This window comes from Physeter macrocephalus, chromosome 11 (genome assembly GCF_002837175.3).
Source record: "Physeter macrocephalus isolate SW-GA chromosome 11, ASM283717v5, whole genome shotgun sequence".
Classification (NCBI taxonomy): domain Eukaryota; kingdom Metazoa; phylum Chordata; class Mammalia; order Artiodactyla; family Physeteridae; genus Physeter; species Physeter macrocephalus.
Window position 1 is genome coordinate 31,509,105 of NC_041224.1, and position 12,833 is coordinate 31,521,937.

General features: G+C 41.7%; 2 protein-coding genes across 2 annotated transcripts in view; one reads left to right on the forward strand and one right to left on the reverse strand.

Annotated features, from left to right (window-relative positions):
• Nucleotides 1–279, reverse strand: part of NET1 (neuroepithelial cell transforming 1) — a 53,311-nt gene extending 53,032 nt beyond the window's left edge. Inside the window, exon 1 of the mRNA XM_024129660.3 lies at nucleotides 81–279. Within this exon, the coding sequence (XP_023985428.1) occupies nucleotides 81–208 (128 nt within the window). The 5' untranslated portion in view covers nucleotides 209–279. The remainder of the gene's footprint in view (nucleotides 1–80) is intronic.
• A 4,953-nt stretch (nucleotides 280–5,232) lies between these two features.
• Nucleotides 5,233–12,833, forward strand: part of TUBAL3 (tubulin alpha like 3) — a 12,639-nt gene continuing 5,038 nt past the window's right edge. Inside the window, exons 1-2 of the mRNA XM_007103152.2 lie at nucleotides 5,233–5,313; nucleotides 8,484–8,727. Of these exons, the coding sequence (XP_007103214.2) occupies nucleotides 5,233–5,313; nucleotides 8,484–8,727 (325 nt within the window). The remainder of the gene's footprint in view (nucleotides 5,314–8,483; nucleotides 8,728–12,833) is intronic.

Consider the following 12,833-nt stretch of genomic DNA (forward strand, 5'->3'; position numbering starts at 1 on the left):
CCCCTCCCCTCCTCCCCCCCCCTCCCCAGCCCCGGACCCGACGCTAGGGGTCCCCAGGCGCCGCCGCCCCCAGCGCTCACCTGCCGTCTGGCCCCGGCCCGGGGGTGTCGGCCGAAGGCTCTGCGGCGCCGCCCGCGCTGAGTCCCGAGGCCCGGCGGCTTCGCCTCCGCGGCCGGCTCTGCTCCTGGGCCGCCAGCTCGGGCTCCATAGCGTGGAGGGGGCGGCGCGGTGGCCGGGTGCCCGGGAGGCCCGCTGGGAGCCGCGCGGCGCCCGGCCGCTTCGGCCCGGAGAAGGGTTTCTGTCAGGAGGTCGTCGCCGCCACCGCCGCCACCATCGCCATCTTCCGGGGTTTGAAAATGGCGGCCGCGCGGCGACCAGCCAATCAGGGGACGGCGCGCGGTTGCTAGGAAACATGGAGTCCCGCCCCTCTCCTCCTACCTCCAGGCGCTTAACTTCATAGAAGCTAGAAGGGGAGGGTAGTCGAGGGGGTCGCCCTGCTGAAAACGCGTGACCTGGGATTTAGTTCTGACTCCATTCCTAAATCCCCAAGGCCCGATTAGTAGTTCACAGTTCATTAGGACTTTCACCACAAGCCAAGGCAAATTGGAAGCATTTTAGATCTTTCTTAGCATGTGGGGAGAGGTTGAAAGTAAAATGAGGTTTGCACACGCTGAATTCATGTGAGATAAATCCGCGGTCACCAAAGGTATTGGAAAAATGTGTTCTCAAGGCTGTCTCTAGGAAACCAGTAAATCTGATTATGAGACCTCCTGTCTCCAGAGCAGAAGAGAGTCCAAGTGCCTTCATCCTCTAATTATAAGAAGGCACTACGGCAAGTAAAGGACCTTCTCAAATAAAAAAGAAAATTGTTAAATAGCACATTCTTTGGTTTGAAATACTGCTTTCTTTATGTCAAAGGCTTTAAAAATCACCTCCCCTTTCACACTCTGATTCCCTTTCTGGGAATCTATCCTAAGAAATAAAATTGTATATACATTGAAGGGTGGCAATATATGCCACCCCCAAACATGCCGCTTTGGCAGGAGGATTATTTTTAGCTGCAGGCACTTGAAGAACACCAGGTGCAAGAAGGGCCTTCTGACCTTCCCCTTTCTTCAAGAAAGCAGGAGATAAATCTTCCCTGTGATAGCGGCCCTCCCCACATCAGGAGGATGGGGGGAGTCAGGGACAGAGAATTCTCTACAAACAGAACTTGTTTAAATAACTCTTATCTTCCTTTGGTCTCCCCGTGTATTTTACTTACTCTTCCACAGTTCCCTCTCATTGTCCAGCCTCGTACCTAAGCACTAAGGTTTTGCTCCTTCTTTGGGTTTTTATTTTCCTATGGAGGCTCCTCTGTACATGTAAAAATCTGTTTGCTTTTCTCCTGTTAATTCAAATTCTGTCATTTTAACTCTCATGCCCAACTGGATACCCTAAGAGGGTAGAAGTAAAGTTTTGTTTCTCCTAAAACATGAAGATATTAATGGCATTGTTGTTTATAATATCAGATAAAACAAAGACGATCTAAATAAATAATAATAGGAAAATGATTAATTATGGTTGATCCACTGGAAAGAATATTTCAGCCAATAAAAGTTAACTATGAAGTGTGTAATAGAATAGTATATTGTAATTTTAAAAGAAAAACATGGAATATAGAGGTATATTCAGTTAGGAATTATAGAGATTTAACAGAGGAAAAAGATGAAATCAATGTATTAAAATTTCTCTAGGTGGTCAGATTTTGGGTATTAAATTTCTTTTTTAAACTTTCCTGTGTTTTATAATTTTTTTAAATCATGAGGTGCTGAACTTGCACTACAGTTATGACACAAGGAAAAAAAGTTATATTTTTTTAAATTGAAATATAGTTGTTTTACAATATCATGTTAGTTTCTGGTATACAGCACAGTGATTCAGTTTTATATAAATATATAATATATATTGTATACATATTACTTTTCAGATTCTTTTCCCTTATAGGTTATTACAAATATTGAAAAAAGTTTTAGCTTTAAAAATGGTAAGAAGTTAGACAGCAAGATGCCCATGGCTAAGAATCACTTCTATTCTTTTTCCCCCCCAAAATTAAGGAAGAAAGTATTGCTTTGTAGCAGTTAGAGTAAAACAGCACAGAAATGTCATCTAGGGAGTTGGTCTCCACCAGACAGAGCTTCATAGGATGCAAGAATTTAGATTGTACCAGATGAAATTGCTGATATTTGACCTTTTTACTCACAGAAAGAACAATTTCATCCTTTCGACCTAGTACTTAGTTGAGATCATCCGAAGTTAGAATCTGTCCTCAGCTCTTCGATGGTATAAAAGATGATCAGTCCTTTGAGAACTTGTGATAATCAATTCCCACAGTGATAGGTAATCCAGAATGTTGATGTGGGGATTCTCAGTGGGGAGGGATTTCTTATCAGTGACTAGAATACTGTTGTTTTAGGCAGAGCATCCCTTTCCAATTTTCAGACACTTGTGAACTTACTATTTTGTTCAATTACTCACAAGTATTGTATTTACTGAATTCCTATTATAAGGTGCCCTGGCCTATACACTAGGAAAGCAATGAAGAGAAGACAAATTTTAATCAGAAAATTGCTGGGTACCATAGAAACAGAGCAAAGGATAGTGGATTATTCTGAGGGTTGGCTATTCAAGACATGAAAAGTCTGGTGAACTGTCTTGATCCTACAAGAGATCAACGTTCTAGTGTCTGAATGTCCCTGCCCCCAAATGCAATGTCTTACCCTGCCTAGGATAGCGCTGAATACATGACAAATGTTCCCTGACATATTAACATATTAACAGGCCAGGGTTTGAGGAAACTGTTTAACATATTCTTCAGGACAGAGTTTGAGGAAACTGATTAAATTTCAGTCCCTATCTATCTATCTATCTGAAATCAGACTCTAGATTTCCCTCCCTGAGAAGATATTCCTATTATCTTTTTTTTTTAATTAAAAAAATATATTTATTTACTTATTTGGCTGCTCTGGGTCTTAGTTGCCGTGCTCGGGATCTTCGTTGTGGCATGTGGGATCTTCAGTTGCAGCATGCCGGGTCTAGTTGTCTGACCAGGGATCCAACCCGCTCCCCTGCATCAGAAGCGCACGGAGTCTTAACCGCTGGACCACCAGGGAAGTCCCTCCTGTTATCTTAATTGGACTTAAAGGTTACCCAAATTTCTTTAACCATAGATTTACAAACCATAGATTTACAAATATTCTTAGGGGGGGATTTCCTCAAAGATTATTTCCAAAATCTTCAGCAGTTTGCAATGACACCGATCACTATGCAGGTTGATATTACATATATTCAACAACTAGTATACGGATATAAATTAATATGTGAATCAAGCATTCTAAAATCCATTCCCTTATATTACCTAAATAAATCAAACTCCGTTTTTGTAAAACCGCTTATCAAGCGATACATATGCTGGTCTTCAAACATTCTTAATACAAGAGGAGGATTCTTTCTTAAAGACATTTGTTATTTTCAACCTAGGTATACGTCGCAAGCAGATTTGGAGAATTCATCGGTAGTTGAGCACAGACTTTATCACAGGGTGTTCAGGCAGGCCCATCACAGCTCTGACACCAGAGAATTGAAAAACTGAAAAGAGGCTGTGCAGCTTTAAGTGTCTCTGCCCTCAGGTGGAGTCACTTCCTGCCCTTTGATAAAGCTCACTTGGGTGGCTCCTCCTGTCAGTACCACTGGGCAGTGGGGCAGCTGCAGATCAGTATGGTAAGTGGCTTCTATGTTGCTGACATTGTTGCTGCCAACAGCTGTAGCAAATTTTTTTCATCATGTGTGTCTCTCTTTTCCCCCACCAAACAATTCTTCATAGATTCCTGACACAAGAGAAGAAATTTTTAAAGAGGCATTTGTTTCTTTACATATCTGTGTTTGGATCAGATTTGAATCTGCTCTGAATCTCATCTGTTCATCTATAATTCTGCTGCTTTTAGGACAAGCTTTGTTGATTTGTAGTGGTTCACTGCCTTTAATGGAAGCACTGAGGCAAGATCCTCTCCTTCCTTTCGTTTTTACATTTGCTTTAGACCGCGTGTGCTGGTTTTTCTGTAGAAGTCAGCGGCTTCGTTTTTAGTTATGCTTTCAGAGTTTCTGGGGACTTCAGACCCAGGTCACCGTTGCTGAGCTCATACATGTGAGGCTGGGTGAAGGGCAGGGACCTCTGTGTTGTCCTCTCTTGAGTCTAGTTCTTTGGGGACAATAATTAATACAGTTACTTACAATAATTCTGTTTGGGGACCACCTCTTATGATCCACTTTCCTTTCACTCCCTTGGTTTTTTTTTTCTTTTTTTAATTGACGTAGAATCGCTATACAATATTATATATTACAGGTGTGCTATATAGTGATTCACAATTTTCAAAGGTCATACTCCATTTGTAATTACTCTAAAATATTGGCTCTATTCCCCATGTTGTACAATGTATCCTTGTCACTTATTCTGTACCTAATAGTTTGTACCATTTAGTCCCCTACCCCTAAATTGCCCTCCCGCCTTCATTCTCCCCTCTGCTAACCACTAGTTTTTCTCTATATCTGTGAGTCTGCTTCTTTTTGTTATATTCACTAGTTTCTTGTATTTTTTTAGATTCCACATATAAGTGATATCATACATGTTTGTCTCTGACATTTCAATTTTCCAAGTCCATCCATGTTGCTGCAAATGGCAAAAATATGTTCTCTTTTAATGGCTGAGTAATATTCCATTTTGTGTGTGTGTGTGTGTGTGTGTGTACACCACTTCTTTATCCATTCATCTGTTGATGGACACTCAGGTGGCTTCCATGTCTTGGCAATTGTAATTAATGCTGTTATGAACACTGGGGTTCATGTATCTTTTCGAATTAGTGTTTTTGTTTTTCTCAAATATATACCCAGGAATGGAACTGCTGTGTCATATGGTAGTTCTCTTTTTAGTTTTTTGAGAAACCTTCAAACTGTTTACCACAGTGGCTGCACCAATTTATGTTCCCATCAACAGTGTTATTATCTCTTAGGTTCCAGTCACAGTAATTTTTAGTCTTATAATTTTTAATTCTTAAACGGAAGCAAGCATTCAAATTGCTTTTTCATCTTTGATCTTCTCACCCCATTGGACTCTCTCTCCAACATTTTAAGGATGTTTATTTTATATTGTTTTGCTCTTAAAAATTATGCCTTCCTACATCAGGGATCCTTGCAGTAATGGAAATGCTCTGTCTTGACTGTATCAATTTTGATATTCTGGGTGTGATCTTGCAAGATATTTCCACTGGAGGAAAACAGGTAAGGGATCCATGAGCTCTTTCTGCATTATTTCTTATAACCACACATGAACCTACAATTCATATTTATCTCAAAATAAAAAGGTAATTAAAAATTGTGCTGTCCTAGTAATTCCCAATAAGCTTTAAAAGACATCACTACTGATATTCAGTGGGCATTTTACAGTCTTTTTTTTTTTATATAGTGTGACTAATATATATATATATATATTTTTTTGTGGTATGTGGGCCTCCCTCTGTTGTGGCCTCTCCCGTTGCGGAGCACAGGCTCCGGACGCGCAGGCTCAGGCCGCTCCGCGGCATGTGGGATCCTCCCAGACCGGGGCGCGAACCCGGTTCCCCTGCATCGGCAGGCGGACGCGCAACCACTGCGCCACCAGGGAAGCCCCAGTGTGACTAATATTTTAACAGATAGTTTGGAAAGGAGGAAAAGGCTAAGAATAAGGTGGAGATAGCCTTCTGTCCCCGGGACACAGTTATGAGATAAACTCAGCTGCTTCTCAAACCAGGATGGGCAAGATTGGTCCTTCGTGGGCCAAGTATTCCTGCCAAGTTCAAAAAGCTCAGTTTCCCTCCTATGTTTGGATCACTTGGGAGAACAGTCCCCATGAAAAGCAGCAATTGTTTTTCATGTTGGTGATTATTTTTACTGTGACTATTAAGAGCAAGTACCCTGTGTGCACGCCCTGTGGACTGGGTGGGAAACAGCGGCGGAAGGATGTTGTGAGAGAAATCTACATGCAAGTGGTTTTAATGACGCAGAAACAAGGAATTCGCCGCCCCCCACCCCGCCCCACCCTGCCGCGCCCCCGCCACTTTTAAGTTTGTACCTAAATCTAGGAATTGGGGTAAGTTTTGATCTGATTACAGTAGCTAATGTACTGAGATCATCTTACGTCCTTTGGGAGGAGAGAGGATTGAAGCTGTGCTTTGCAGACTCAGGTGTTAGAAGGCTGTTGACGATGGAATATGTTGTTTTGATTTTTCTGTGCCAGATAGAGGTTGGAAAAATTGGTTGGTACTAAGTGAAGTGCTTTGTAAATTGAGTTCACTGCCTTTGTCATGAGAGACATGGTTGCAAACAAAAGAAATCAGAGGGAAGTTCTACTCAGGTAATGAACTTGAATTCCTCATAAAGCACAGAGCGCTGTGTTATGCCCTGGGACTCAAGGAGACAAAGTACAGGGTTTGTACGGCTGAGCACAAGCAGAGAGAGCAGAGTCCGGGTCAGATGGCAGGGCTGTGACTGGCCACAGAGACCTCCCGCCCCTCCTCCAATCGGTGGTCTCTTTGTGGTTGAATCTGACCTTGGGAAAGTGCAGCCACGGACAGACAGAGGAAGGCGGAGTTGCCTATCAGCGTATCAGGCAGACGGCCTGAAGGGTCCTGATGATGCAGTAAACAGACTTCTCACCCTGTACGACCCTCTGCACAGACTTGTTCCATGACCATTGGCAATCAAAACACAACGATATTAAAGCCAGCAATTGCTGCCCCTTTAGATTTTTAGGATTTAACTTTTTCTCCCCTCTCTTAGATGAGTAGATATTTAAATGACAAAAAAAAAAAGTTGCTTGCCTTAAAAAAAATAAAAGTGAATGGTACTTTAAAAGTGGGAGAGGAGAGGGGAGGCTAATGAGGGTGAGGAAAATAGGTAAGTTTAAACAGGAAAAAACATTCTACCCAGATGTAACTAGAGTTAATATTTTGATGCATTTTAAAGGCTTTTTTCTGTGCTTATTTTTACTTTTATTTTTTTTTGTTTATTTTTATTGATGTATAGTTGATTTACAAAGTTGAGTTAGTTTCTTGTGTACAGCAAAGTGATTCAGTTATACATATATATATTCTTTTTCATATTCTTTTCTATTATGGTTTATTACAGAATGTTGAATACAGTTCCCTGTGTCATACAGTAGGACCTTGTTGTTTATCTATTTTATATGTAGTAGTTTGTATCTGTTAAACCCAAACTCCTAATTTATTTCTCCCCTCTTCCCCTTTGGTAACCATAAGTTTGTTTTTTATGTCTGTGGGTCTGTTTCTGTTTTGTAAAGAAGTTCGTTTGTATCATTTTTTAGATTCCACATATAGGTGATATCATATGATATTTGTCCTTCTCTGACTTACTTCACTTAGTATGACAATCTCTAGGCCCATCCATGTTGCTGCAAATGGCATTACTTCATTCTTTTTTATGGCTGAGTAAGCTTATTTTTAAATGTATTTGACATCATACTTTATATACAATTATATAACATACGCTTTCACGTAACATTTTAACATAAGCATTTCCTATGTCATACAATTTTTTGGTAACTATTGAAGGTTTGCATAGCATGCCATTGTATCGATGTACTTTCCTTTAAATGCCCGACAATAGGTAAACGGTTAAGTAGATTGGTTCTTGGTTTTTACTCTTATAAATAATGATACTGTGAATGCCATTGTGCCTAAATCTTTGCATTTTAGATCATTTCTTTCTTTTGTAATTCATTTGTTTATGTCATTTTCCTATTTATCTAATAGATGTCTCAAGTATTTTTAAATTGATGTATATAAAATTGCCCTATGTATAGCTCATATATGAAGGGCTATACATAAATCCTTTTGTATATACATCAGTATTTTTGTTTGTTTATTATAGTATGGAGTTTTTACATTTTGGGGTTATTAAATCTATAGCATGTTTCCTTGGTAAATTTTGCACTACTTTTAAGCTTAGAACATCCTTCCTTATTTAGAGCACATATGAACAGTAAATGTAAAATCTCAAGATATGAGATTTACTGCAGTGGGTTTTAACATATATCAGGCTGTACATTCATTTTGGTTTTATTTCTTTCCAATAACTAATTTTTTTTCTGGGTGAGAAAGCTTGATTTTATTCATATATGATATGTCTTAACTCATTCTTAGCCCATTACACAATAGGTGCTTAATTTATGTTGTTTGAACTGGAGTCCTTGGTTTAATTGTTCCTGAAGCTTACCTGTACCTTGGTTTTTGGTTTCCATGAGACAGTTTTCATTAGCTTTATCACAAAGTTCTCTTGCTGGCATACGCTCGCCTGCTTTCTCTCAGCCCTGAGTGGACCTGCTGAGTGATGTAGCTCGTGTTATCATGTTAGGAAGATGCACAGCTGTAACTTAAATACTACGCTCATTTCAGAGGGAGTGCCTGTCTGTCCACATTGGCCAAGCTGGCATCCAGATTGGGGACGCCTGTTGGGAGCTCTACTGCCTGGAACACGGAATCCAGCCAGATGGCGCTGTTCTCGACAGCAGGCAGGATCCGCAGGCAAGTGCCAAAACGGAGCCTATGGGTGCATCTTTCGATTCCTTCTTTTGTGAGACCAGAGCTGGGAAGCACGTGCCCAGAGCACTCTTCATGGACCTGGAGCCAACTGTTGTAGGTAATGTACATTTTACGTTCTAGTGTACTTAACCGGGTCCACAACCCAAACAAGCAAGTATCAGTGGGTGGGGTCATCAGATTATATGAATCTATCTGAACGGGATCATATGGCCCTTTTCCAAATTTAGAGCATCTCTCAGTGGACACTTAGGGTGATCAGCGTGACAAACAAACCCAAAGGGAAGACTAGCTTAGCCTTCTTTTTCTGTGTGATGAAAAGAATGAAAACCTTGTTAGTTTCTCCACACAATCTACTGTAACAGAACACTAAATCTTTTCCTGGGTTTGAAAGCCAGTTGCTAGAAGCTTCTGACAAGGAATCTGAAATTTGGCATTACCTGCTTTTAGAGAATAGAATCGTTGAACATGATTCCAAAGAAGGAAGGAGCTAAATAACTCTTCTAATTGTGGGGAAATGATGATTAATGATTATAAAATGATTACCTATGATTATTAACAGCAGATGTTGTCGTATCTCGTGCAAAAACACTTGAAATGGAGCTGGCGAAATGCTGGGGACAGAAAGGGTCTTGCTGACTTCAGAGAAAACTACAGAGGAGGGTGGGTTTGGGTTTGGTACTCTGTATCAATTATTTTCTGCTGTGTAACAAATTGCCTCCACACTTAGCAGTTTAAAACACCAACGATCATTACTCTGTCCATGAATCTGCAGTTTGGACAGGGCTCAGAGGACAGCTCCTCTCTGGTCCATATGGTGTCAGGAAGGTAGACTCAAGTGGGAGCCAGAAGATTCACTTTGAAAGTGGCTCACTCGCTTGGCTGGCGATTTGGTGCTGGCTGTTGGCTGAGAGCTAAGCCAGGGCTGTGGGGTCTCTCTGTGGGCTGCTCGGGCGTCCTTGTGGCATGGCAGCTGGGTTCCAAGAACAAGCATCCCACGAGGACAAAGCAGAAGTCCATGGCATTTTTATAACCTGGCCTCAGAAATCACATTGTGTCACTTCAGCTGTCCTCCATGGGTTGAAGCAGTTACAAAGATCCATCCTGGGAAGGGATATAGACCTCACCTCTTGATGCAGAAATAGTGAGGTTCTAGAAGCACAAGTGAGATAGGAAATATCATTACAGTCATCTTTGGAAAATACAATCTGGATTGGAGTTCATTTCCTCATCAGAACGAAGTCAGAATCAAGTAACAAACTGATGGAGAAAGTACACTGATGTCAATGTGAGGGAAATGATAGAAAGGTTTTTTTAAATTAATAGGTGGAAGTTAAGAAATGTCAAGGCCAAGATGTATACTGATTCAGTATTACTCCGCTAAATGTTGTGAAAGAATTAAAAATAAGGAGCTACTGATGGCTTCAAGAACAGGCAAGACTAGTATGGAACTGAGAGAGGCAATCACATCATATTCTGACTTGAGTTATAAGTGCCCTCAGAGAATATCTGAATTTTTGTTTCAAACAAATGGGAGTTTGCAACTGTGAGTTTTAGCTGGAGTCACGTGTGCCATGATCCTGGGCAGGGTAGAATACGTACCCAGAGGACCTTGGGAAATGTAGCTGAAGGAGCAACGTGAGAGGCCACATCCCAGCATTATGAATATTGTAGCAGATATTTTAACCTGTGCTAATCCAAAGACCTAGGCAAATAGGAGGACCCAGGATCGGAAGCTAAGCAAGCTGGAGGAGACACAGTCCGCAGGCAAAGACCAGAAGAAATTCCCCAATCCTCTAGAACTCAGCCTGGAGGGAGGGCAATTTTGAGGATCTTGAGCTGGTCCAAACAAAGCACCATAAGCTCCAGGGTTTAGAGAGGAGGCACTGATTTTCCTTGTTTTATTCAACAAATAAAAGTGCCTCATATGGTTAGACACTATCTTGACATTGGAGAGATATATAGTATCAGTCTTCCTGGAGCTTACATTCTAGTGGGGTGCAGACCTATAAAAGCCAAATAGTGTGTCTGGTGGCGATCAGAGCATGGGGAAAAACAAAGCAGGGCCATAGGGGGAGGGAATATTGCATGTGGGCTGAGGGGGCTGTTTTTCAAAAGGAACGTCAAGGAAAGCTATACTGAGGCGGTGGTGTGTTGGGATCTGAAGGAAGTGAGGCCTGAGCTTTACCTCTATGGAAAAGATCAGAAAAGACCTTATGGACCAAGTGATAGTTCCTCTGAGTCTGGAAGACTGGGAAGGAGGATTTTAATAGTTCACAGGTGAGAGAGAATGGAAACCATGAGCATAGACACATCCAGACACCTGTTGAGTGTTGTTTCAGCTTGAAAATGAGGAGGACATTGATATAGGAGAGTCCTAGAAGGCTTAACCTGGAATGGAGGTAAGGAAGCCAAGGAACCATCAAATAATAATCATGTTTAACAACCACCAAAGTCCCTGTGGATGCTGGTTAAGGATGCTGGGCCAGGTACATGGTCTCTGAGCAGGGTGGAAACATGGCAGAAATTTGTGTACTTGTGAATGGTGGTGCTATATCACTGATCTCCCAGAAAGTGGATTTTACTGAAAGAATTTATGGAACTAACCACCCTCAAGAACTCAATTGGGGGCTTCCCTGGTGGCGCAGTGGTTGAGAGTCCACCTGCCAATGCAGGGGATACGGGTTCGTGCCCCGGTCCGGGAAGATCCCACATGCCACGGAGCAGCTAGGCCCGTGAGCCATGGCCGCTGAGCCTGCGCGTCCGGAGCCTGTGCTCCGCAATGGGAGAGGCCACGGCAGTGAGAGGCCCACATACCGAAAAAAAGAAAAAAGAACTCAATTGGACATTGTCTTGAAGAAGCAGGCTTCCATAGATTCCCTACTTAAACTGAACTCAGCCTTATTGCTTCAGGTGAGAAGGAAGTAGTCTACCTGGAATTATATGCCCACTTGTTTGTAAATATATCTTTAAAACATCCCAACTTTGGTGGTTGTTTTTTGGTGTGCATATGTTAGTTAAAAGCAATTTCACCTCAGTTTTATTAAATTTAAACATTTAGGGGGTGTATCAAATTGTGGTCATATACATAGTCATACACAGGAGAGCAAGGTGTACTGAGGGGACCACGTTGCTCTTAGAAGATGAGTGCTTTTCCTCTTAGGCAGGAGCTTCTAGGTATCTGATGCCAAGGCCATTGGGGTACATCTGCATAAATACATGACATGAAGCCATTATCATTATTATTTATAATTGTTATATGGGCCACGCATCATGCTCTGTGGTCTTTAATCCTCATGATAACTCACTGGGGTAGGTCTTGCTATCATCCTCATTTGTGAGAGGATATAACTGGGGCTTAGAGACACTAAGTAACTGCTCTATAGCTAAGTGAGGAAGGCCAGCCATGCACCCAGGAAATTGATTCTTGAGCACATGCTCTGAACTGCTATGCAATGCGTATCCCGCCTGCTGTAACCAGGGCAACATTCCCAGAGCCTCCCTAGCCCTCAAATGCCGCTGCGTCGATCTTCAGGCCGCTGCGTCGATCTTCAGGAATCACGCTGTTTGGATAATTCTAAGGTAGGAGGGTGTGACCCGGGCCTCAGACATGCTGTGTTTTGATGTTTTCTTGTTTTAAAAGGGAATGAAACCAGCAAGGGTTGTGCTTGGTTGTATAGAATACTGACATCTTCACGCTGTTTCCCTGCTTCAGGCATTTGTGTTAACTGCACCGAGTGGTGTGGGCATTTGAGTTTGCATGCTTCTTTGTGAAAGCCTCTCTTTTTTTTTTTTAAACATATTTATTGGAGTATAATTGCTTTACAATGGTGTGTTAGTTTCTGCTTTATAAAAAAGTGAATCAGCTATACATATACATATATCCCCATATCTCCTCCCTCTTGCGTCTTGGTAGTGTATATATGTCCATGCCACTCTCTCACTTTGTCCCAGCTTACCCTTCCCCCTCCGCATGTCACGTCCATTTTCTACATCTGTGTCTTTATTCCTATCCTGCTCCTAGGTTCTTCAGAAGCATGTTTTTCTTCTGTTTTTGTTTTTTTTTTTAGATTCCGTATGTATGTGTTAGCATACGGTATTTGTTTTTCTCTTTCTGACTTACTTCACTCTGTATGACAGACTCTAGGTCCATTCACCTCACTACAAATAACTCAATTTTGTTTCTTTTTATGGCTGAGTAATATT